We start from the raw sequence: 26,012 nt of genomic DNA, 5'->3' as shown, positions 1-26,012 counted from the left end.
ATAGAGGCATGGTTTTTTATTGCCATCTATTATTGTGTCTAGAAGTTTTGCTGCAAAATTTTGTGCTCAGCATCCGTATTCTTATTGGAAAATACTAAATTAGCTTCCACTAGAATTGAAGTTCAGAAACTTTTATTGTTGGAATTAAATTATGGAATGTAATTTTGCCTGCAGGAAAGTTACCTTTCTAACTTTTCACATAAGAGAAATCATATCAAAATAAATGAATTGTCTTCTTTCTCTATCAGTTAACTCAAATTCCAGAGGAGCTATCTAAACTGGTTTGCCTCCGGGAGCTTGACATATCTCATAATGCGTTAAAGGAAATGCCAGACAGCATAGGGGAACTGGAATGTTTGGTCCATTTAATTGCAAATAATAATGATATCAGCCAGCTCCCCAAGTCTATTACATCGCTAAGAAATCTACAGCACCTTGATCTGAGTGGTAAGTAGCAGGCATTCGATCCATTAGTGGCATTTAAGCACTGAACTATGCCCCTGATGAGTATAAACATATCACAAGATGACAAGGTGATGAAACAACTGAGAGAAATACAGCTTTCCATTTTTTTATGTATGCTGCTGTTACCTGCCATGGCTTCTAACCAAGTATCTTTTAACACAGCTGTGAACCTTCCGTAACCCTCCTCCGAAACCTTCTTAAGGGGCATGATTTTTGCAGATGCGATCGTCAGGCAGATAAAGGCCTGACATACACAGAGCACCAATCACTACAAAATTTATTCTGCAGGGACCTACCATTTTTAGGACTGACATTATTCTGTTGCAAAGAACGTATATCTTTGTGTTCAGATTTCTAATTGGTAGTGCTGGTATAATACAGTCTGTTGTCCTTTTTCTGTGTGGAGGATTTACTGGGTTGTCAAGTGACTGTTAAACATGCTAGGACAAAAAGATGGGCATGAAGCAGAGCCCTGCGCAGCGTGTTATCTCAGGTATATCTCAGCTGCATCAACACAGCTTCCATGTTCCACCCTGTGTTTGCTCACCACAGGCTGAAACTCATGGCTCAGCACACTGTCACGCAGAGGCAGGAGCTCCTGCCTTGTTAGCCTGGGAAGCTGCACGTTCAGCATTAGCTGAAATATCCCTGGAAATGATCCCTTCCTGCCTAGCTGCTGTGCTTTACAGGCAGCTGGGGTGCTTTGGGGATTTATTCAGATGTTTTCTGACTGATACCATTTAAAATCCTATGCACCGAGGACACCTTTTATACACTGCTATAAGCCAGGCTTGCAGTTTTGAATTCATCTTTTATTGCTATGATATATTGTCCTTCCTCCTGTCTCTTCACTTACTTTTCTACTGCATTATGCTGATAGTGACTCCTTCATCTTTTTGTAACATTTTGCTTAACCCCTTTTCTGCTTGCCTCTTTGCTTGTTTCCATCCGTCTCTGCCTTTGTTGCCCAGATTTCTCATTACTGAACTTTCTAGCTCTCCCTTCATTTTCTTCCCCTGTATTTGTCACTCTTATTTTTACAGCTACTTGTAACTTTTTATTTTTGTGCATCAGCTGATTTCCTTTCTTTCCTTCATTTCTCCCCGAAGAATAATTTTCATAATGCCAGCGTTAACTTCTACAAGTTTCTCTCTCAGTTTCACAGTGTAGTAGGCCATCAGGCCAGTACAGTAGACCATGAAATCAGAGAAGGAAATCCTTAATTTTATTGCTATTTCAGTCAAATCCCCAAACTGTAAATTCTCTGAGGCAAAATTTGTCTTCCCTTATGTTTATGCAATGCTGAGTTCATAATTAAAACTAAAAAAAAAACCATCCCTTCTCTGACGTGTCCGAAGTTTCTTTAGATGAATGCACTACAGAGGTAATTAAGTATGCCTATGTACTTCAACAGAAAATCGACTGAAATCTTTGCCTGCTGGTCTTCATCACCTTCATTTGCTGAAAGATATAAACTTTGATGGAAATTTTCTGTTTGAGCCACTGAAAGACCTGTGTAGAGGAAAGCAACTGCATCCCATTCTGTGCTATCTGGAAAGTGCCAATGAAAGAGATGGTATGTTAAGAACAAATAGAGGTACTTCTATGCGTTAAAGGTAACTGCTGTAGGAGCTGTTGAAACTCCACCTAGCTGTTTTCAGAAGGCAGTATTGTTATTGGTTCTGGTTCTGTTCCTTGCTGATTTTTGTTAGTATCAGCAATATTGAAATTATGATTAATGTTCGTGTGCTTCCTTTGCAGGCATCATATAGACAGAGAAATCGCCAAGGATTTATTCGTTATTATTGTATGGGGGGTTGCATGAGGTCACTAATAAGAAACCTGTAGTTTAAGAGCTAGGATTGTATTATTGCATTAGGACTCTTCCGAAATGGAAGCTGACAGCCAAAAACTGAAATTGGGGTCTTGGCCTTTGTATTCAGACCAGAAAGCCAAACACAGCTAAATGAAATACGCAAGCTTGAAGTTACATCAGTTGTGTGCATCCAGAGGGCTGATTTGTAATGAGAGTAGAATAACATCTTACTCCTTTCTTACCTTCTCGAGCTCTTTTTCTGCTCTTGAGAATGCAAAATCTCAGTATCTATCTATATCCTGACTTCCCTATGGCCTGCCTACACGTCATTATTAACTATGAAACACCGAAGGCGTACCAGATGTTATCCCGGTGCTACTAAGGATTTTGACATCAAAATATAACTTTACTGGTTAAGATTTACCAAAACAGAAAATGTTGGCTAACATGGTTGCTCAAATGTTTTTAAAAAAAAAGAACTCACAACTCAAACCTAGAGAGCAGAGACCAGGAAAAAAAAAATAAAGGAGAGAAAACACAGCCAAACCTTCAAAGCCAGAGAAGACAGAAGAGAGTATTGACAAACAGAAGACTAAAACCAAACAGAGACATTACTGTAACTGAGGTGGGCATGTTTCCACAGCCTGAAGGCTCAGATGCCTCACCTGGGATGAAGGTTGCGATAGGGTCCTCCCGAGGAGGAGGCTCAGGGAAGGTGCTGCCGAAGCACAGGAAGGAAGTGTTGGTGTGTGCTTTCCAGATTCCTTGTGCATCTCAGCCAGGAGGCACTGCCTACCTGCTGCTCTACTCCTGGGTCAGTCTTACGCCTCTGAGAGGCAGCCCTGTGCTCCCAGTCATTGCAGATGGTGATTCTGGATGTTGAACTGTATTCCACTAGATCCTCAAGCAGAGACTCCTTTTTTGCCTGGCTGGCACAGGGGAAGCCATCCATGCCTCTGTCCGTGGACTCTGGAGGCATAGATAATAAGTCTGTAAATTCTTGACAGAGCCCAGAGATAGAGAATATGCTATGCTTTTGCCAGTGATTGTCCTCCCCAGACATCTTCCCTAGACCAAACTGTGTATGAGAACACTTAGACTAGACTTTTTCTATGGACACCATGTCCAGGCGCTTGTTTGGAGAAGGTGGAACATCAGATCCTGTGGGTGTCCTGACACCCAGGGGACATGGCATCACCTCTAATGACCTGTGTATTTCTGTAGTCTCCTGTAACCGAGAGGTAGGAGGGGAGCATGCAAGCACAGGCAAAAGAAAACTTGGACGTTTTATAACGTGCGTAAGGAAGTAGGGTACAATAGTAATAGGGAAGTAGGAATAGTAATAGGGCTTCCTTCCTGTGCCCTTGTAGCCATCTCTAAGTGGTCAGTTCACTGAGAATGTTCCTCTGTTTCATGTGCTAACCAAGAAGCTGGTTGTGAGTTTGGAGATCAGCAGTGAAGTGTCAGTGGCTGTGCACTATGCGGCCAACGACAGTGGTCCAGATCTACTTTGAATCTGGAGTCACCCAGTGCGGCATGACACAGACTTTACTGACCATGGTGGGTTGCCCGGTCCATCTTCAGCTACTGAGAGTTCCTGCTGCAGGAGAAGCTTTCATGCATTCCTCCCATCCAAGGAATGGCAGCCTTTATGCTGCATTCTATGGATAGGCCATTCCAAAAGAAATTATCTGGGTATTACTGCCCTGCTATTATCCCTGGCTCTGGAGGTTGCCCACAGGAAGGATGGAGTGCTGCCTGTTCCCTTATTCCTCACTGATTTTGCTGAGCTGCATGGTCCTTTCATAACTTGATGAAGATCAAAGAGAAAAGAATATTGCAGCTACTGCTTCCTCACTTTATGCAGTGTAAATGCAATGAACTCTAATCCTGTCAGGTGTAACACTTGTTTTCAGTCACATAAGGGAGAGAAAATTTTTTATTCTTAGCATATATGAGCTGTTCGTATCCACACAGTTGCTTTGACAATCTGGTTCGCTCTTGACTGGTGGTGAGCTGAGCTGTGAGGCGGATGAGTACTGTAAAAAGTGTTCTCGGTGCTGTACCTCCCCACCCTGCTATTCTCATAACTCATGCTGCTTCAAACCGAAGAAAATGAAAAGCACCCATAACGTCGCAGTGACCAAAACCAGATGGTCTGGGGCAACTACCAGAGACTCACCAGTGTGCTGGAGTCTTATAACCCTTCTGGCTGAAGTCAGGGCCTCCCAGAGATGAGGAGTATTCAATTCCCCCACCCCCAGCAGGGTTATGAGGGAGAGGAGAAGATGATAATGATGATACATCCTCCAGGATGGTGACATCACCTTGGAAAATGATGTTTGGTATTAGAAAAACCCTGAAGCAGGTAAACAGCATTTACAAAACATGTTAGACAAGATACGCAATTTTATTTAAATAACACTACTGCTTTATATGTTTCTATTTAGAGAAGATACTGCGTAAGATGATAGAAGTGATTGCTGACAACGTTGCTTCTGAAAATTTTGAATTTTTCTGTCAGAAACTGCAACTTCGTCAGGCTGACATCAAGTCTCTGGAAAATACCAGGTTAGTTACAGGTAGTTGTAACAGTATCTTGTTGGTTTTCCTTCCCATTTCCCTTGTCATTACTATTTTATGACGTTAATACGCAGTATTTTGATTAAAGAATTCGTGGTACGTTTTCTGTTAAATACAGAGTAGATATATCTATGTAAAATTTAGTAAATATCTACAAATCTTTTTTTTTTTTTCTCAGACATTTACTTCATAACTTCTTTTCCTAACAGGACTCTTAAGTTGAAGGAGAAAATCATCAAGGCACTGGACATTTGGATCAGTGAAAACCAAGACCTAACTTATGCTGAAATGGTAGATAAACTGATCAGAATACTAGTAATGACAGGCATGTATGATCTAACCAACAAAGTGAAAGCTTTAAAACTCTATTCACAAATGGTGAAATTCTAAACAAGGAGCGTACAAAGAGTACTTATGAACAGAACAAAGCCGTGTGTTGCCACTCTTTTTATCCCTGAAATTATTTTCACTTTGATCGTACCATATCATGAGAACTCAGCCTGTTTTTAGAAAGTCATTCATGATTTTGTATTAGCTTGTCTAATCTTTTAAAGATTGCTTCTGCAAAAAAATAAAAATCAAAAATGCAGCTCTTTGATTTCCAAAGTGAAGTCACTTTAATTTGTTAAAAAATGTACTTAAACTTATGAAAACATTAGCAGATCTTGAGTCTATTACATCAAGTTGTTTTATTCAGTGCTGTGAAATTCCCACCTTAAATTATTGAATAATGTTTATAAACAGAAAAAAAATGTTCATGGTTTTAGCACGTTGCAACAAATTTTAGTGTTCTCTGAAGCTGTATGAAGATACAGTGAGCATTCTGAGCATCTTTCTAGCTTACATTTTAGAGCAGGAAGAAGTAGGCTGTTTCCCAGTAATTGCAGCATACAGGAGGTTTGTGTTTGGAAGCAGGGAATTGGGAGTCCAGAAAGATAACATGTTGCCTTAATGGATGTAATGGAAAAGCTGCCATGGGTACATCAGTGATAAAAAGAAGAACAGGGAAATTGTGGGCCCTCTCCAGAAGGAAACGGGAGACCTGGTCACCCAATGACTTTTTTTGCCTCAGTCTTCATAGGCAAGAGCTCAGCCACATAGCCCAACCTGCAGAAGGCAAAGGCAGGGACTGGGAGAATGAAGAACCGCTCATGTAGGAGACCAGGTTTGAGACCTGATAAGGAACCTAAAGGCGCACAAGTCCATGGGACGTGACGAGATATATCCACGGGTCCTGAGGGAACTGGCAGATGTAGTCGCTACTGTCCATCATATTTGAGAAGTTGTGGCAGTCTGGTCAAGTTCCGACTGAGTGGAAGAGGGAAAACATACCCCCCTTTTTTGAAAAGGGATAATGGAAGACCCAGGGAACTACAGGCCAGTCAGTCTCACCTCTGTGCCCAGCAAGATCATGGAGCAGATCCTCCTGGAAACTTTGCTAAGGCACATGGAAAAATATACTCAAACTATCAGCCTGACCTGACCTCAGGCTGTGTAAGGCCAGATGCCCTGCCTTCCTATCATTTGGTAATGACCGCTAGCCCTCAGGTTGTTCTTGCGACTTTCTGGTGCCCTTTCATCTTGCGCTGAAACTTCTGGCTCACAATCCTCCCCTATCCTTACCTGTCCTACCTTCTGTTTCTGGTCACCTTTCTGGACTTTTTTTTTCCCTACATTTTAAAAATTACACCCTTTTCCCACTGCTCTGCTCTGGAGAGGTGATGTTTACCCCTTCATCCTCAAGTGGCAGGATCAGCCGGTGGCAGCATCACGAGCGTGCAGGGAAGACTTCTGAGCACAGGGCCGCAGAGGAAGCACCTCTTCGGGACCCAGCACACAAAGCGCGCTTCCCTCGTCCCGTGCCTTGTCCCTTTTTCAGGGCTGACGGTCAGATCTCGGTGCGGGGGGCGCCTCTAGTGCTGCCCTCAGGCCGTGCCAGTGCCCCTCCTTGGTGAGCTGCGCTCTGGGCCGCCCGTCTCCCCTATCGCTGCTGCTTCAGGCGCAGCTCCCGCGGAGAGGCACCAAGGCACAAACCCGCAGAGCTGCTGCCCAAGCTCCCCGCCGTCCGAGCGCACACCCGGGGCCCGAAATTAACCACTGACGCCGTGGGGCAGCGGCCCGGCCCCTCAGCACGGCGGGGATCCCCTCAGCCAACGCCCGCCCCACAGACACCGCCATCCCCCCCCCGGGCACCATTTCGCGCACCGCCCCCTCCTCCCTCCCCCCGTCCCCGCCTCCCCGCCAGCCGCCCAATGGCGCCCCCGGCAGCCCTGCAGACGCCGTCACCCCGTGCCGCGCGGGCCGCCATTGGCCCGGCCGGCGGCAGGCGTCACATGGGCAGAGATCAGCCCAGCGCCGGAGGGGCGGGTCCCGGCACCTCCCCCCCGCCCCCGCCCTCCCCATCCGCGGCGCGCGGGCGGCCGTTGGCCGTGAGGCGGCGGCGGTTACCGGTGAGGCGACGGTTATCCGCGAGGCGCCCGGCCGGCCGGCCGTTACCCGTGAGGCGATGCTGAGCCTGCTGGAGGTCGGCGGCTCGCTGCTGGAGCGGGTTGCCGTCGGCAACCCCCTGTCTCTGGCGCTGGCCGCCTCCGCCTTCGCCCTCAGCCTGGGCTACCTGCTGCAGCTGGGCTACCGGCGGCACGTCGGCTCCGAGCAGCGGGTGAGAGCCGTGGGGGGACCGGGGAAGGAGGTGGTGGAGGCCGGTCGAGAGAGGGCTCAACGCAGCTGGGGGGGCCTGGGGGGGCTGCCCGGGGACGGCTGCGGAGGGGGGCTTTGGGCCAGCTGCGGGCGCCCCGCATGTCTTCAGAGACATCTCATTAGTCTCTGAAGAAAATTCAATATTTGCTTTTCACTTTCTTCCTCAGAAATACCCACCCTATATTTCATCAAACATCCCTTTCCTTGGGCATGCGATAGCATTTGGAAACAGTCCCATTGAGTTTCTGGAAAACGCGTACGACAAGGTATGTTTTCTTACATGAATGGTTCATCGTGTGCTAAAATGCTTTTGTGTATTTATTAAGTTCTGTTTAAAAACTGTTCGGTCTCTCTTACTGCCTTGAAGATGGAATGGAGCGTGCACAGTAGGCTGTTGTTTCTTCAGACTGCTGAATTAAATTGTAGTTGAATCACAAGTTTATTGAAAATCCATTTTCATGATGTTATTTTTTGCATTAACAGGGACCTTTTAAGCTCACTCTTTCCTAATATGCTGACTGCCTCTGTAGGTGATTTTATGGCTCTTAAAGTGCTCAGCAATGTTAAAAGGGCTGGTGCATAAAACCTTGGTGATTTAAACAGCCCAAAAGAAAGGGCCTAAGGCAGTAGAGCCTTAATTCCAATAAAGTCAGATGTATTGATATGTTTCATATTGTCTAAAACTTTCTGGAGTCATAAGCTTAAATCTTAGCTTGGTTAGCTTGGAGAAAGACAAGTTTAGTATGTGAGCATCTGTTGGAGTTGACATTTAATGTTTAAAATCTTATTTGCTCCTAATTATTCATAACTCCAAATCCAGATTTTTTTCCAAGACAGCATTTGTAGGTTACTGGAGGCTGCTGCATGTCTTGTAGTCTCTCTGCCAGTTCTCATGGTGACATTTTTTTTCCCTGATTTTTTTAAGCACAATGGTTTTACAATTTGCAAGATCACACGTGTTAGTTATATCACTAATAAGTCTATTGAGAGAAGAATTTAAATATGTTTTAAAACGTTTCTATCTTTATTAGATCTCTAACTGTTTCTTAGAGGAATAGTGATTTGTAGAAGCTTGTACATAAAGAGATAATGATTGCATGATTCATGTTGCTACTATTTTGAAATAAACTGTTACTTCTTTCCTCCTAGTATGGACCTGTGTTCAGTTTCACAATGGTTGGCAAGACATTTACCTACTTACTGGGTAGTGATGCAGCTGCGCTGCTCTTCAATAGCAAAAACGAAGACCTGAATGCAGAGGATGTATACTCTCGGTTGACAACACCTGTTTTTGGAAAGGGAGTTGCTTATGATGTCCCTAATGCGGTATGTATTTTATATATAAAACGAGAAGAAAGCTAGGAGAATTAAATTCTGACTAGACAGCTGTGAATGCTTGGCTCGGTGTGCTGGGGTTTGGTGTTCCTGTGCAATCCTGGCAGAAGGCAGGGTGCAGTTGTACTTTCACTTGGATGACCAAGCCTGAGCACGTTTAGGCTGCATTATTTACTACCCGACCGTTCGTTAGTCTGGAAGTTTTTTTTAGTTTTAGAAACCACCGAATCCCACCATAGAGGAAAACTGGTAGGTGGTCTTTATTCTTTTCCTTCCCTTAGACACGTCACTGACCACAGTTTCCTTTGTGAGCAATTGGGTCTTCCTTCCGAGAGAGCTTTGAGTGCTAGTTTCTCATTCATGTCAAATTATTACTCCTGCATATAGATTTGGCATGGCAATTGGCACCACGAGGTTTGTCTTGCTAGGACCAAAATCAGGCTGTGTGTGTTTGCAGAGCGCAGTCTGCCTGGGTCTGGCAGGAAGGTCGCTGTGTCATGTGCCGTGGTTTCCGAGCTATGTGCTGGCTGTTGCCTTGCCTCTGTGTGTAGCTGGTAGTGATGGACAGATGTAAGCTGCAGAATCTGCTTCTCGTGGGAGAGACTTGCTCTGCTGGCAGTCTGTTCGGCGTGTGGTGACATCGCGGTCTGTTGTGCAACAGGGCAGGCTGGTAGCAGAGGCAGCCCTGTGTCCACCACCTACCGCTCTGTTCTGAGATAAGGTCCCTAGGCTTACACAAAGGGTGTGCTCAAGCTCTGCTTTAGTCAAGAGACTAATCTTAGCACTCAGTAAGCCTTGCGAGCCTGTTGGAAGTCTCCTTCATTCATACCTTTGGTAGTGGAAGGACTTCTCCTTTTATATTTCTGATGATTAAGTTTTTTCAGAAAATCACCTGGGCTACTTTTTTTTCCACGGCTGGGCGATGCAGGGATTTTGCTGTTGGCACGCACTGATTAACTCTAGAGACACGTTCCCCTGTACGAAGCTAACAAGGTAGCATGTCTGGTTGTGCCCGGAGTGCGTTTTGCTACAGCTGAACAATTTTTTTTGTGTAGTGCTACTGCTGTGGCTTGATGTCAGACATCTGGGAAGGTGTTTGGAGGGCTGTTCAGACCTTCGTTGGGCATCCTGCTGATGGTGGCTCATCCAGGACTTTCTTTTAGGGCCCCCTTCTCTCTGCTGAAGCTGCTTAGTCTCCTCCTCCTCAGTCTGACAGGGACTTGCAGTCCTGCTTTAGAAGAACCACCTCTTACAGCTGACTGTTCGTTTGAATGTAATTAGGACTCTTTGAAAGGAAGTTCCTTGTTTACCAGTAATTCTGGTAATTAGGTTTGTCGATCTGCACCGTCTGCGTTATCAGTTCACGTTCCCTCTGTCTCCTCCCTCCAGGCCTTGTGCTGGTGGTTTCTCTTGGAGCGGCACTGCGATGACACAGGGTGTGCTCCCTGACGAGTGCCATCCATCGTGTGGGACAGTGCCACCACGCTGTGGGGCAAAACGCGCCTGTCCCCTGCTCTGCTGCACGTCTGCCCCCGGCAGAGTGCTTCCAGCAGCCCCACTGCCTTCTGGAAACGGAAGTTCCTAGGAAGCGACCTTTCTTTTTATGCCTTCTTTTCTGTAAATAACTTTACAGTGCGTGGAGAGCCCTTTGTGGGACGGCAGTTTTTGCTCAGTTGTCCCCGGTATAGTGCAGCTCTGTAGGACAGATGCTCTAATCCGTACTTGGGGCTTCAAAATTATTTGAATAACTTTGAGTCCCGTTGACCCACTGAATGGTTCCCGTGTAGTAGTGAGCTCTTTACCAGTAGGTTTATTAGCTGTGAGTCCATATGCAGAAAAAAGAGAAGGTGAGAGGGATGTGAAGGTTACCGTGTCCCAAGGAAAACGGCTTGCTTCGTGCTTCTGGGTCAGCCTTTGTGGGCAGTGACATCCTGGGGCCTTGTAAAGGAGCGGCGTGTCTCTGGGGCAGAGGTACGGCGGTTCTGCACGCTGGAAGGGGAAGCGAGGAGGCTGCACACCAAGGAACACAGACTGAACCCAAACACTGCAGGCATGGGTCTGATCAGCTACGTGTCTGTGTATGTCGGTGATAATCAGGTACACGAAGCGCATTTCATATTTCTCTCTTGAGTGCTTCAGCGCTAATGCTTAACAAAGAAAATGTTTTATTTTCTGTTTTGGCACTGTACAAGAGAGAATGGTTGCTTCCTTCGGCTAGTACTTCACTTGGATGTTACTAAACTTTTGCTTGAAAAACAAAAAGGTGAAAAATGGAATATTACCTATTACCCAAATTTGAAGTATCTGTTGTATCCTACGAACCTAATCTCTTTTTTACTCTTTTATGTTGTAATGCAAATAATATGAAGCTGTTAATGATGATCCTTGTTCTGATTGCTTCTTCTGTTTTGGTTCCCCTAGGTATTTTTGGAACAGAAGAAGATGCTCAAAACTGGGCTAAATATTGCCCAGTTTAAGCAGCATGTATCTGTGATCGAAGAAGAAACAAGGGAGTATTTCAAAGCATGGGGAGAGAGTGGAGAAAAAAGTAAGCAAGATCAGTTGCATTTTTACTTGGATTTTCTGGGAAGGAATGAAAGTCGATGCAGGGTATAACAGTATGTTTTGGGGAATGATTTACTGCAGTATTAAATTACAAATGATGTAGACAAAATTGTACTGAACATCAGAAGAAATATGGAAAATGCAGTTTAATCAAATCTAAGGCTATTGGAGAGTGAAGCTGCTCGGAAAAAATCATTGACAGGCCTTAGGGACTGTTCTACTCGTGCTTTCTTGGTCTGTCAATAGTGAGTATACCTGTTGCTGGCTGCATCATGCTGGATTTGCGTGGTACCAGTCGCTTCAGTGTGACTGTTTCTTAGTCCTTTTGAAAAGATACTGTGTGACCTCCTGTAGTGTCTGTAAGAGATCTTAGCTTCTGATCATCTGCACTGCAGCTGTGGAAGTGACACTGTTAGGTTGGGAGCTGAGTGGAATTCTTTTAATTCCCATCTGTCTTTCCATGTCTGCTAGACATAGCCCGTCAGTACTCTCGCAAGCCCACTGTGGGACACTGGTGTCAGAAATAGGTAAAAGTCATTCAATGAGCAGCAAAACTAGCTGTGTGCCCATGGATTTGGATTTCAAGTATAAGTTTTTGTGTGGCTCCTTTTGTTAAGGATTAGACTTGTGCTGTATTGTTTACTTGTTATTATTGGAAGCATTGATAGCTTTCCTAGAAAAAAAAAATCTAGAAAAATACCTTAGAAAAAAGTTGTTGAAATCAAATGATCTAATTTAAAAGTTATCAGATGAGAGAGACCTGATGAAAATCACAGAAATTTAAAATCACATACTTCATTCCAGGGAAAGCAAGCTAAAACTATTTAAAAATATTAATATGTATTCAGTTATTTATTATTCTCTTCTCCAAAATACAAATAAGTAGTAGCCTGTAAACCGTAACATCTTGCCTAAAATACATCTTCAGTAACGCTTCTTTCAAATCTTTCCTCAGATCTGTTTGAAGCCCTTTCGGAACTTATCATTTTGACAGCAAGTCATTGCCTACATGGCAAGGAAATAAGAAGCTTGCTGAACGAGAAGGTGGCGCAGCTCTACGCCGATTTGGATGGGGGCTTCACGCACGCTGCCTGGCTGCTGCCCGGCTGGCTGCCTCTGCCGAGCTTCAGGTACCAGAAATGAGACTGAAGCAATTGAAGCATTTTATCCAAACCCCTTTGTTCCCGTCTTCCAGACATCCCAGTAAATCCTTACTGAGGATTTAGTGTTACTTCTTACAGAGTTGCTAACAGATGTGTTTTGAATCGCAGACGTCGAGATCGAGCACACAAAGAGATAAAGAATATTTTCTACAAGGTTATCCAGAAACGTCGGAATTCTGAGGAGAGGGAGGATGACATGCTCCAAACGCTACTGGATGCTTCATACAAGTAAGCAAAGGGGTTGAAGACTTGTCATTTGAGAAAAGCGTATATATAGAGAGAAGTAAATAGATATTTTACTTCAGGTTTGAGCTGTTTAGTTTAAAACTGTCTACCAAACAATAAGAAAGTTGTTTTTTGTAGTTGCCAGCAATTGATCCTAGCTGTCTTCCTAAAAATTTTACTTAGAAATGCTGACTTAGACTTCTCAGACTTTCAGCAACATCTGGCTGTGCAGGCGTGATGTTCTTCAGGGCTCCCAGGGAGTCTGCCTCCCCTGTTCTCCCTTCGCCCTCCTGCTAGATCTTCAGCTGCTGCATATTTAGGGCGGACAACACAGGAGGAGGAGGACGAAGTAGATTAGAAGAAATTGTAAGCACTGCTGTAACTGGAAACCTGATGAAGTGAAGCTTTAACTTGACACCCTTTAACCCCTTAACACCCCTCTAACAGGGACGGCCGCCCGCTGACAGATGACGAGATAGCTGGGATGCTTATTGGGTTGCTCCTGGCAGGGCAGCACACGTCCTCCACCACCAGTGCCTGGCTTGGCTTCTTCATAGCCAGAGACAAATCGATACAGGAGCAGTGCTATGCGGAACAGAAAGCGGTTTGTGGAGATGACTTGCCACCATTAACTTATGACCAGGTTTGTATGTTACGTTATTCCTGAGGGATATCGTTAAACTTCTAGATTTTCATTAAAAAAAAAAAGTCAAACATAGTCACGTGCTTTGTGTTAGAATCGTGATCAGTGACAAGCAGTCAGTGATAACGCTATTTCCCAATATGTCCCCTGTGTCTCTTTGAGTAACTTTTCAGTCTGCTGCTATTTTTTATCAGCATTGATTAAGGAAACTGCACTTACTACAAGCTCTACTCAAAACATTTGCTGCACAGAGGAGGAAGATCCTCATATCCCCACTGAGGAACTGGATGTGGTGTGATCTCTTTTAGTCAGGCATCAGAAAGCACTCATGAGACAAATCAGTCAGATAAGACAGGAACTGATGGCACTGGTCAGAGAGCTTTAATTCCTTGTCTTAATTGAATCAAAGGAAAAATTGTTAGGGTAGCAAATGAAGTACATGTAAATATGAGCTGCTTGTTCTTTGATTTGGTTATTTATTTGTTCTTAAATAGTGTAAAATACCCTTTTTGTGCAAGTGGGTATATCTTGATGCATCATTTACTTTATCTTTGCAGCTCAAAGATCTCTCTTTGCTGGATCGCTGTCTGAAAGAAACTTTAAGGCTCAGACCTCCTATAATGACCATGATGAGGATGGCCAAAACTCCCCAGGTGAGCCCGCCTGTTGGCTCTCGCTTTGCTTTGGGAGAACAGGGCTGGAAGAGGCCAGGTGGGAGGTGTCTCACTGGACAGATGGAAAAATGGGAGCGTGTATTGCGGGCTGCGAGGGTCTGATGGCTTCTGGGTTGTACCCGTGGGAGTGTAGCCGGAGCTGATTGTGGGAAGAGATTGCCGCTTGGTGCTTGTGAACTTCACAGGAACACTGGTGTCCAGGTTTCTGGGCAGTCAAGGTGTTGATGACCTGTAGGGATCAGGGGGCCACTGAGGTGGTCTGGGGCTGGATGGGTTTTGTTCAGTCTGGAGGAGGGAGGGCTCTGAGGGGCCCTGCAACAGCCACCCAGTGCCTGCGAGGAGGTGGCTGACAGGTTGGAGCTGGGCACCTCGCTGACTTGTGCAGTGGGACAAAATAGGTGAGGTCCCACACGGATGGAAGGAAACCTTGTTAGGATGAATAAGGGGTGGAGTAGAGGCTGTGGCACCTCCCTCCTTAGTGGTTTTCCCGACCGGCTGGGCAAAGCCCTGTACAGCCTGCTCTGCGCCGGTCCCTCCCCGCTCCAAGGACAAGGGCAGCGAGCCAGCAGTGACCACAGGACGCCGTGCAGTGAGGTAAATGCCTGCTGCAAGTCTGGCACTTAATGGCCCCAGTCTCACAGGAGTCTCAGCTTGAGTGAGGAGAAGAGAAGTCACAGACCCTGGTGCTCTGCTGGTTGTCTTCAGCTTGTTGCTTTGTTTCTATCCTTCAGATAGACCCCAGGATGCCATTGGCCTTCTTGGCTGCAAGGGCACAGTGCTGGCTCATGCTCTTGCATCTGTAGAGCCCACGAGCTGTAGGCTGTCTCTAGGTTTTAAACTTTAAAAAAAAATCTGGAAAGGTACACCTCAGGATAATGCGAGCTAAAATTTAGATAAACTGAAATCAAAACAAGCAAACAAAACCCCACTAAGGCATAGTTATTATCTCCAAAGACAGGCGGAAGTGTGCTGAGTACACTGCTAAGTTGCAGGATACCTAATAACCTAGACTCAGGTGTACAGTAAGTCAGTCCTGGTCCCACATCTCACTGAGCTGCAGGAAGGTGTAGCCCCTCCTTCCCCTCTTACTCAGCAGAACTGACCCTTTCTTTTCACTGTCGTTCTTGCTTGGGATCTTAATCTATAAATGGCAGCCCCAAGCCTTGTGGTTTGCCAGGTATTTTAAATAGCTATCTTGGAAAAATTTGGCTTGCTCTTGCATAACAATACAAGCTAGGCAAATTTGAAATAAAATTTGCTGTGCTGCATTGATTTCAAACTGACTTAGCCAAAATCTCTTCCAAGATTTGAGTCCTGTGATTACAGAACTTCAGGTAATGCTCTCAAAAGGAAAAAAAAGAGAGAAATGTGGTGATGTGTGGGGTCTTGTCTCTTCCCTCCTAGACTGTTGCTGGCTACAGTATTCCCCCCGGCCACCAGGTCTGTGTATCTCCCACTGTCAACCACCGCCTGAGGGACTCGTGGAAAGATGCGCTGGACTTCAAGCCTGACCGCTACCTTCAGGATAACCCAGCAGCGGGGGAGAAGTTCGCGTACGTTCCCTTTGGCGCTGGTGAGTAACTGCGTGTGGTGAGGAAACAATGTGGAGTGAGAACGTACCCCTTGTGCTCGCTGTCCCACAGCATCTCCCCGTGCTGTGGTAGCTGAGGAGATTTTTTTCTTTCTTTTGCTGCCTGGAAGTTTTCTTACTGTTAAAGTGCTGCTAACAGAATGAAGGCGATAGTTCTGCATTAGTCATAGTTGCATAAGTGACTCAGAGTAGCAATTGAAAAAAGAAATCTTTGTTACCATGTTGCATTTGAGTTTATTCAAGTCTTTTAAAGTCAAGGTAAAAAATTCATAATATGAAGTCATTTTAAGGCAGAGAGAGAAGTCTATGTAGAGATGCATAACTGCCCAAATAGCTTGCAGATAAGACCACAGTATGGTTATAGTCAATGCTCTTTTTTTGAATTTTACAAACTCTTCCTCAGCGTTGCATAAATTAATGCATTTTGGTGAAAACAGAGCACAGTCTCATTGCATAAACCACAGTATTTTGAGTGAAAGCTTAAGAAAACAAGACTTTCATAAATGACATAAGTACATTTGCAGGCTCAGAGCCTCAGATTGCTTCTTTTTAAACAATTACAGTCCACAGAGAACTTCTGAAGTTAATTTGTCAAAGGTGATGTAATAACTACACATTCTAATTGCTTTTGTGGCTTTCCTCCTAGGCCGTCATCGCTGTATTGGAGAAAACTTTGCTTATGTCCAGATTAAGACGATTTGGTCTACCTTGCTTCGTTTGTATGAATTTGACCTCATCAATGACTATTTTCCAACTATCAATTACACAACAATGATACATACACCCAATAACCCCATTATCAGATACAAGAGGAGGTCTCTGTAAAGCCTGGAGCTGAAACCGTAAGTTGTGTAAACTAACAGACTGAGTAAAATTGTAACAAAGTGAAGGCAAATGGAAACTGTTCCTTCTACTGTAGGAGAGCAACAGTAATCTGCCACCTGCAGTGCCTCTACAGCTGTTTCATTTGTTTTCCCACACAAGTTAATGCTGCTGTGTATAACCGCTTGTTCTACCACCTTCTTGCTGCATTTTTTGAAAGAGAAACTATCTTCTATGTGTGTTACACAAGGTGCAGGCGACCCCCTTTAAGGTGAAGAAATGAGTTACTTCTACCAACCGAAATCTTTGCTTCTGAAAAATAATTGAAAATAATTTTTACCCAGCTACTGAGGGGTAAAACTACGTACCGTGCCCTGTATCCAATTACTGTGACTAGTGGGTACAAGGTACCAACGGGGCAGGCACTTGCTTGGTGTCCTACTGCAAACAGAATCACGTCAAAGTCTGCCTGGGGGCTTGGCTGATTTGTGAAAGTGCCCACGTAATTATTTAAAAAAAGAAATGTGACTAGACAGCTGAGTGGGAGGCAGACCACAACCAGCAAAGTCTTCTGTAAATCAACACGCTAAGTTAAATGTCTAAGTTAAATGTCTAACTTGAATGGGTTGTAAAAGAGCAACAACTAATTTGCTTAAAAAAAATAATTCTGAGAGATCTCTGAAAGCATGATGTAAATATGAAAGTAATAATAGGCTGGCCACCCTCCCTTTGTAAATATCATGATCATGTGTAAAAGGGCCATTAATTAAGTTAAATGTCTGACTGTTTCCCCTTGTACTGCATTATGCAGGATTCTTACATGGTGTTTGGTTCATGAGTGATGATAAATGGTCATGAGCTCCGGCTCAGGAGTTTTGAATTAAATTTATAAAGAAACTGCTTGTGGAAGTTTTTTCTCTGCTCAACCTTGTCTCTTTTGGAAAGGTTTTCTAAATGAATCTATTCTTACAAGAAAGAAATGAGTGCATTAACATTAATCATGCAGAGCTTTGCTCCCCCCCCAATCCCACCTCCCTCTCCTGCCCCTTTCATCCCTGCTCCCTGCAGCAAGGGCTTACCCAGTCCCCTGTTCCTAACGCAGGTGTAACTGTTACAAAGCCTCTGATGGAGTAGCCTGTCTTCCCTTCCAGCCCTGTCTCAGAAGCCAAGCTTACCCTCGTCCTCTCTTCTAGCAAGCAGCAGCGCTTTTGGAGTCCAAGAAAAGTAACGATGCAGCTGCCAAAACAGGAGCACGGGTAGCAGCAAGGTGTTCTACGTGAAGCAGGGAGCAGTTCTTCAACGATAAGAACTTTCACAGAGTAGAACACAGTTAAAAGCATGAAGTCATCTTTATTTCAGTACTTTGACAAAATACCCATAAAATTCAAAACTTCTACCATTACAAAAATAGGTCTCTACAAGTGATATTCTGTCTGCACTGCCAGTAGCAAATATTACGGGAGTCGTGTAACTTCAGTAGCCTTGCCAGAAAAAGTGCAAGTGAACTTCTCCGAATGCAGCTCAATTTCCTTAGTACACCAATTTCATCTTCGCACCCTTTTGATAAATACACGCTTCATAAGTTAATCGTTTAAATTAGCATTCCACAATATACATGTAATTTAATGATTTTTTTTTTTGCATGACCACAAAGTGCCTATATACATAAATCCCAGTCTGCAGGGGTGTGCTGGGATGGAGCTGCGGCCGGGCGCAGCGCTGTGTTCTGTTGGTCCCACACTATACACGTTGTACAGAAGCACAGAAAGAGCACGGGTTTGCAGAAGGCAGCCCACTGCCATCACTGCTAGCGATGGAGGTGGTGGAAAGGTATTATCTTCTCATAGCAGTGTGTAGCTGAGTGTACGAAGTCGAACCTGCAACGCAGAGAACGATTTTAATTGCAGTACTTGGAATAAGTAGGTGAGGTGACACATTACTCAGATGATAAGCAAGCTTGAGAGATTTTTATGCAGGCAATCACTTAAGAACAAAACTTCCTCAAATGATGGATTTTATGCTGAAGACTAGTGCAGTAACTGCCCCAAATCACCAAGTTTCATAAATTATGCCCCAGTGATCTGGCAATTTCCTTGATGCATTCCTTTTACAGCACCCAAAATTATCATCTATGGAACAAGATGGCTGTAACCTCTCTAATCAAAGTGGTACAAAGAAGTTTCCCTTGCACGCCAACTCCCAGTCTTTTGGGTATATTTTTCTCCATCCAGCTTAAACTCTTAAAAAGATGCCAACTGAATCCTTGGTGCGCATTTATTAGACACCAGGGAAACTGAACATGTTACCGATAAACTCCAAATCTGTAATTAAAGCACACTTTCAGACCTCCCTTCCAAGAATTTAATAATTTTCTTTTTACTGTGCTGCTTTCCCTAATACAGAATAACCTCTGGTTTAAGGCAGAAAAAGCCTGAAATTGAAGCCGTTTATAACACGTCCCACAGAAGCAGCATACACTTGTTGTTCTACCTTTCAACTGTGCCGTGCGTTCCCCAGGAGCCCCATGAGGAGCACCTGAGCCCTCACCTGACTGCACGCTTCCCAGTCGCCTCTGCAGTGCCTCCAGCCGGTTGATATAGTCTGTTAACGCTCTTTCGGGATCATAGTTCTGCAGCTGAGAACAGGCGAATGAGACTGGGTTCAAATCGGCATGCATACTGTGGAACCTAGGGCCAGAAGGACACACGTATTTTTAAAAACCAGAACATCAAATAATAAAGTGTCAGCAGACATAGCAGAATGCTGTAAGCAGAGATACCTACCGGCTGCATGTCTGCTACCTCACCCACAGAGTACTACCTCCCTACCATTTACTGCCCGAGCCCTCAGACTGCCTCCCCCACAGAAACCGCCTTTCCCGGCTGCCTTTTCTTTCTACTGCACCTGATTTGTTCCTGCACTTCTCTGGGACAAAGACTGCAAAATCCTACTGAGACTGCAGCAGAAGTTGTAGTAGATTTTCTATTAAGAAGCTTGTGTGAACAAGGACACGGCCATCTTTACAGGACTCTGGCTTTCTTCAGTACTTTCTATAAGTAAAAGTCCAGAATAGCTAAAATATACATAAATATATGTATAGATGTAATGTATATGGATGTAAATCATTATGGTTGCCACAAACTAAGATTACAAACATTGAGGTGGTTTATATAAAAAATGAAGAACCAAAATGGCTCGAATCCAATCTGCTTTACTAGTTTTACTAGCTCAGAGCCCACAGCTCCACAAGAAGTTATCCAATGCTGACGACACTCTTAAAAAACTCACCTCTGGTGAAAAATAACTGATTTCACTGGCACCAGAATCACTGATACCTCTGGTATCACAGCTCTGGTTTAAACAAGAACAAGCAGCAGAACTAATGAGCAGCTTCCAACCATGGTCTGGCCACGAGGCCACAGTAATTTGTCCCAGCTCACAGCGCCCAGCGCCACGGCGAGCTGCCTGGCCCGGCCCTGCTTCTCCCCTCCTCTGGCTGAGTGTGCCTGGGGCAGCGCCTCCCCGTGCCACCACCCGCTGCCACCCTTGGTCGCAGAGGCGAGGCTGCGCAGGTGCAGATCTGCAACAGTTCCACCCAGGGAACCAACGTCACCCGGGAACGTGACAGAAATCAGGCAGCAGAACTCTGTGAGCTTTGGCTTTGATCAGGTGAAAAGTAAAAAAGCAAATCAAAGGCCTGAGATGCAATTTGCTATGTTTCCTGACGAAAAAAAGTAAAATAAGATCTGTCACCAAAGTTTACAAACCTTATCAGTCAACACTGATACATTCATTTAGTTAAATGGTGTTCTGGCAGAGAATAAGAATCTGAAAGAAAACTTACTTATGCTGGAAGTTTATAGGAGATCTGGGAGGCTCCATGTCTGATCGAGACCTACAGGAATGTCTTTGCTCTCCATAAAGATCCATGCCGCCAGAGAATGAATCGGGCCGTAATTCATTACCTAAACACATAATAAACATCGTCTTGAAAACTGAAAAAAACAAACCCCCAAAGCAATACCTTTTACACTTCACTGGGGATTTTAAATGCAAGTTTTCTTTTTGCGTATCACACACTAAAAAAGGTGTTTAACAAAATGTAGGCATTTGTTAAAACTAGTTAAAACTAGAAAACCAGAGGTGAAATCCTAGCCTGATGTTAATGACAGAACTCTCACAGACCGAGCAGAACAGGAAAAAAAAACACTGCTGCTACCAAAAAAGACAAACAGAAAACCTTATTTCCCAAACCTTAAGCTATAACGAGAATGACAAACTTTTGTTCTCAGGAAAAGGCCAGGGAGGACAGTTCCAGAGGCTCTGCTGGCCCTGACTGTGGCTCTGCCAGGGACTTATAGCTGCTTCCTCATCTGTCCCTTTCCTCAGCACTCCCTCTCAGAGCTGGGGGTGCAGATCTCTTGGGAGAAACTCCCCGATGCATTATACAGACTAGTGATTGTTCTAGGTGTGGAAACTATCAGAAACCTGAGAAACAGGTTAGTCCAAGCAACTATAGCAAAAGGAAGGGGGCACAGCAGCCCATTCATTCCAGATGAGGAAAAGGCAAATTAAAAACCATCTTCATTAAGCAGCAGCATAACTTATTAATAGCATTTTTTCAGTCTTTACTGGACTACAATTTACCTGTGTTCTGGCTAAAGACATCCCTATTGATACTCAGTATACCAGAACCCGTAACTCTGTGCCATCGACGAACCAAGAACTTCATTCTGGAATTGAAAAACAAAATAAAAAAAGAAAACAAACTCAAAATTTCAGGCTAAATGAAACAGTTGTTAAAAAAAACAGTCTGCTTTTTATATTCTACAAGACAGACATAATTCCTTGAATAGCAAGCAAAATTAACACATAGGCATTTAAAACCTGACAATTAAGTAGAAAGCTTCCTTTTACACATTCCCAGAGCCTCAGCAAATGATCTGTTGCCAAAATCTGCTTTCAGTTTCACCTCTGCCATTCCAGTGATTCCAGAGGTACTACGTATGTCAAAATAGACACGAAATGGGTCAAGCAACTGAAGAGCAGGGCATCAGCATTTTAAAATTGTAGTAAATAAACTTTTTGCCCTGTCACATCCCCAAAATTGTACCAGCAGAGTGTTATGAGCAAAAGCCCCACTTACAGTAGGCATATGAATAGTTCCTAGAATTTATACTACGTACAAACTTCAGATCAATAGCAAGCAGAAGTACTCAGGAGTTCAAACCTTTGTGAAGGAGGTTTATTAGCAGCACAGCAGTGCCATGACAGTAATAGCCTTCACTTGTTCCTCCTCACCTATTCCTGTTCCTCCTCAGCCTGAGGCCTCAAAGGACAACACAGCCGGATAAAATTAGTTCATCACTCTGTATTATGCTTACGTGTAAGAATTTAACTGTTAAAGGAAATTAAGCTGCAGAAAATACCTTTGTAAATGAGTGCACGCTCTAGAATTGCAACTAATTATCTTTCTAAAATTATGACCGTATCCAATATGTTCTGTCTTTGATTATCAGATACAGAGCCATGAGTATTTCAACTAGAATCAGACTGCTCAGTACCTCAGACAGCTTATTTCTGTTACAGAATTTACCCGTGCTCTGCTCAACTTGTCATCCTACACAGTACCTACTACATTCGTGACTACCAAAAATGTACAGTTGAAACAGGGTAGAACATGAGAAATTATAGATTCTGTATACATGAAAATGATGAAAATGCACAGCCACAACTGTTCAGAACTTCACTTCCTCCAGTTTACCTTGAAATCGCAATGGACACTCTGACTGCAGAGCGAAACCTTGTAAAACCCTTTGAATGATGAGTGATGATTTCGAGGTCTGTGTAGCAAGGCTGTCCGCCCATTCGTGCAATGAGGGCCAGCGTGGCTTCTTCACACTCCTGGAATCCACCTAGTAACAGCAGCAAGTATTTTTTCTGATATATGAGAGCCTTCCGAAAGCTCTCTGCTCGTAGGTATTTGCCATAAATTCTCTAAAAGATGAAACACAAAAGAACCATCAGTCTTAGGACTTTTAACATTGTTACTCCTGCAGCATTGCTGGGATTATGCATTTCTTGCTATCATGGAGAAGACCACACTACAGCTCACGCACGCTGAATGTAGCTTCATAATTTGAGGACCACTTGAGCAGCAAGGAATGGAGCATGCACAAAATGACAACACAGGTGCTTGCTTAGCATTCTTGGGGAAAAAAGCTAACAGAGTTATGTATGTGAGGATAAGAACTTAAAATCTGAATTTAATCTGTTCACTTAGAATAAGCAGAGTGAACTAAGTTACAAATAGGCCCAAACCAAAAAGAAAAATACCCAGCCAGAGTTATTATGCAAGCAACAAAGCTTTCCTACCCTTAAAATAACATTTTCAGAATCTGATCCCAGTTCTCTGAGGAAAGCTTCGCTCCTGATTTCTGCTCTCAGCTTGGACAGCTCTGCATCTGCTTGTTTCAAAGACTTCTGCAGTGATAGCTTTTCTCTGTTCCAATTTTCCTTCTCAGAGGCAACAAGGGTATCGATATTAACTCCAAGATCTGATGAGTGTCTAGAAGACTGAAGGGGAAAGAAATTGAATTTGAAGCGCACAGTTTGGAAAAGCCTGAGCTGTGTCATTCTAGTCATTGGTTTAGTGGAGAGTTCATTAAATTACTGAGAAAAAACTACTGACTGAAGGGATCTGAGGTCATACTGGCATCCTAACACCTCAGATACAGTGAGTTTTGGAGCCTGTTCAACATTCTAGAAAAATATAGCCACTCCAAAAAATGTTAAAAAATAATCCCTTTCATTGAACCATACTAGCTTCATGATCTTAAAGCTATCTGGATCTATTTGCTGCTCGTCTGGGTGAATAAATACAAACCAAAGAAAGCAGCGTTTGGAATTTAGCAAGACATAGGTGGTTAAAATCACAAAGTGTACATTAAGTGAGTCAGGATGTCTAGACCATAGGACAAGAATATCTCACAGCCATTTACTCTGCAGGAAGAAAGTCAAGAAAGTCAGATAGCTTGAGCATTAGGGTAATCTCACAGCACGTCACTTTCATGCCTATACATACTTCATGAATTAGTGCCACTAAAGACATACATATTCTCCAGAAGTCTGTCTGTGCTGATATCTCCTCAGTTCTTCCTCCAGTTTCATAACAGCATTCCTCAAATTATTCTTTTCCTCACTCAGCCTGCTGACAAAGCCTGTCAGCTCAGCATTTTGTCGCAGCAGCCTTTCAGTCAATGAGCTAGACGGAGTTCCTGGTGGCAGCGTGAGCTTTAGCTAGAAGGAAAAAAGAAAACCAAACAATTTTCATTACATCTGTGTTGCCAACTTGGAAATAACTTTGGCTTGCAGTAAAAATCCTTTTGTGGATAATGGCAATAACTTTGTCATAACTTATACAGAGAAAACAGAAGTGTACATGAAATCGAGAGATTAATGCGACTTTTTCTTCTATGCTCACCCTGTATGTAACAGCAGAATGTTTTCATGCAAGTTCAACTATTCCAACTGTAACAACGTGCAAAGCTTTTTTTTTTTTTTAAAAAAAAAAACTTTGCTTAGATTTATCTAACTTAAAGGAAGGAAAGACCCAAAGCTTTTTACAAATCATGTTGAATACACTTGCTTAAAATGCAGGTAAGGACCCAGCCAAGCTGAGTTAATATCAAATATTGCTGAAATCTTTGTAACTGGTTACCTTAGTTCATGTTTTATACAAGTGCATGCTGCTCAGTTTCTGACTGCCTTTCCTTTGGTAATTACAGGGCAATTAAAGTAAATGTGTTGTACCAACACAATATAGTAAATGTTGACTTTAATATCAGAAAGTACTGAGAATAGCTTCCTCAGCAAAAGAAATATTGCTGAAAACGTATTTTAATAAAGAAAAGCTAGGAGATTCAAAAGAAAATTAGGAGATTCAAAAATTAATAATTATAAAGGGAAAGTCTTAATTTGAAATTTGAAGATTTGGTTTTAAGATAATTAAAATTAAAGAAAATAATAATAAAAGGAATAGGGGGAGGTTTACAATTCACCAGCTCCAAAGCAGCATACTGACTAGAGGAGATTTTCCGCCATGAATTACAGAGCTGGATAGCCACAGATTTAATTACTTGCTGCTTTCCACTCACATCTCATCATCCAAAATCTCCCACTGAAGTTGTAACACTGCACTCTCACCTCTTCCAGATAGGACAATCCAGGTAGTTTCTGCAGCTCTGAAATAACTTCTTCAATAGCATTCTGTATTGCAATAAAGTCTTGATCATCTGCTGTTTCAAACTGCAATCTGAAATTACATCAAGAGTTTCAGCAGCACGCATGGTCTAACAGCACAAAGCCGAACTAACACAGCAGCCACACCGTGTGTCAGTAAGCACGCACTGGACCTTTAGCAAATCCTGTCAGCAGAGTTACCAGAGAGATGTCAGCGTAATCAAATCATTCAGGGACTCTCAGGTATTTAAATTAAATTGGCTCAAATGTATAACAAATTTGCATTGAAGAATTTTACTAATTCTGAGAAGAGAATATTCTACATGAAGAACATTTAGAGATATTCTGCTTCTCACTTATCTGTTGTATCCATTCGAGATAAATCTTAGGGTATTTTTAAGACACAATCCATTTCATTTTACCCAAATGTTTCAGAATAAATGTTTAATATTAAATCACCATCACAGCTACTGAAAAAAAAATAAATCTCCTACACTATTTTTTTTTCCATAAGGAGACAGCAACCCAAGCAAATAAGAATCAAGATCCACTTCACTTGACTACAAAATATAACTGGGAAGGGATGACACGACAACTAGGGAGATACATCCATAGCAGTGATTCCCATATTCTTCCCCTTACACAGTGATTTTTTAGTTACTGAATTGTTTTGAAACGATCTTTTGCCTACACCATAACCACATAAATCTCATCATTTTGCAGAGAAAGACGACAATTTTGTTGGAACTTATAAAGGACCATGTTAAACATGAAAGAGTTAACAAAGCACTTGGCACTCTGTGATCCTGTTTTACATCAGCACATCAAGTAAAAATAAGCATATGCTATAAACATAGAAAAACAGAAAAAATAGTTAGGCTTATAGTATGTGAACTATGATTAAAACCTGATCTATCAGCTTGCTGGCTGCTGTTAACAAACAAAAACAAATAGCTGAAGACTGGTCTAACCTGCTAGCAGCTTTTCGAGCCAACTTCTTCAGCTTTGGAGATGCATTTTGCAGCTTTTGTCTGACATTTTCCAGAATTTCAGTAGCTGCAGACAGGTCTCCTCCTCCTCCTCCTCCTCCTGTCAGCGTGGGGTAGGTTGATCCATTTGTCTCAGCTCCTTCCATTTTTTGCTGGAGAACCCAATTTCTTGTTCTCTCATTGGGTGTATCCCAAGTAGTCTG

At 43.3% G+C, this 26,012-nt stretch overlaps 2 protein-coding genes across 31 annotated transcripts in view; one reads left to right on the top strand and one right to left on the bottom strand.

Annotated features, from left to right (window-relative positions):
- The window catches only part of LOC121065758 (lanosterol 14-alpha demethylase-like), a 34,345-nt gene that overhangs the window by 5,064 nt on the left and 3,269 nt on the right, over positions 1-26,012 (top strand). For 6 of the 14 annotated variants that reach the window (XM_040548812.1, XM_040548809.1, XM_040548811.1 and 3 more), the window contains 4 exons: positions 249-447; positions 1,880-2,041; positions 4,732-4,852; positions 5,074-7,076. In XM_040548812.1, the coding sequence (XP_040404746.1) occupies positions 249-447; positions 1,880-2,041; positions 4,732-4,852; positions 5,074-5,254 (663 nt within the window). In that variant the 3' untranslated portion in view covers positions 5,255-7,076. Of the gene's footprint in view, positions 1-248; positions 448-1,879; positions 2,082-4,731; positions 4,853-5,073; positions 7,077-7,229; positions 7,524-7,728; positions 7,828-8,710; positions 8,888-11,317; positions 11,445-12,416; positions 12,592-12,732; positions 12,853-13,296; positions 13,493-14,049; positions 14,146-15,570; positions 15,740-16,403; positions 17,477-17,681; positions 17,982-19,076; positions 19,095-26,012 lie in introns of those variants that run through there. The other 8 variants (XM_040548821.1, XM_040548818.1, XM_040548816.1 and 5 more) reach the window with 8 other exon arrangements.
- AKAP9 (A-kinase anchoring protein 9) overlaps positions 17,916-26,012 on the bottom strand; it is a 113,729-nt gene continuing 105,632 nt past the window's right edge. For 13 of the 17 annotated variants that reach the window (XM_040548788.1, XM_040548789.1, XM_040548800.1 and 10 more), the window contains 8 exons: positions 25,792-26,009; positions 24,785-24,893; positions 23,693-23,878; positions 22,955-23,155; positions 22,344-22,576; positions 21,227-21,312; positions 20,424-20,544; positions 18,487-19,266 (listed from right to left, as the gene is read on the bottom strand). In XM_040548788.1, the coding sequence (XP_040404722.1) occupies positions 18,882-19,266; positions 20,424-20,544; positions 21,227-21,312; positions 22,344-22,576; positions 22,955-23,155; positions 23,693-23,878; positions 24,785-24,893; positions 25,792-26,009 (1,539 nt within the window). In that variant the 3' untranslated portion in view covers positions 18,487-18,881. Of the gene's footprint in view, positions 18,457-18,486; positions 19,267-20,423; positions 20,545-21,226; positions 21,313-22,343; positions 22,577-22,954; positions 23,156-23,692; positions 23,879-24,784; positions 24,894-25,791; positions 26,010-26,012 lie in introns of those variants that run through there. The other 4 variants (XM_040548801.1, XM_040548802.1, XM_040548805.1 and 1 more) reach the window with 2 other exon arrangements.

This window comes from Cygnus olor, chromosome 2 (assembly GCF_009769625.2).
Source record: "Cygnus olor isolate bCygOlo1 chromosome 2, bCygOlo1.pri.v2, whole genome shotgun sequence".
In the NCBI taxonomy this organism is placed as follows: Eukaryota; Metazoa; Chordata; class Aves; order Anseriformes; family Anatidae; genus Cygnus; species Cygnus olor.
Note: the sequence above shows the minus strand (reverse complement) of the source record. Positions and strands in the feature narration are given on the sequence as shown.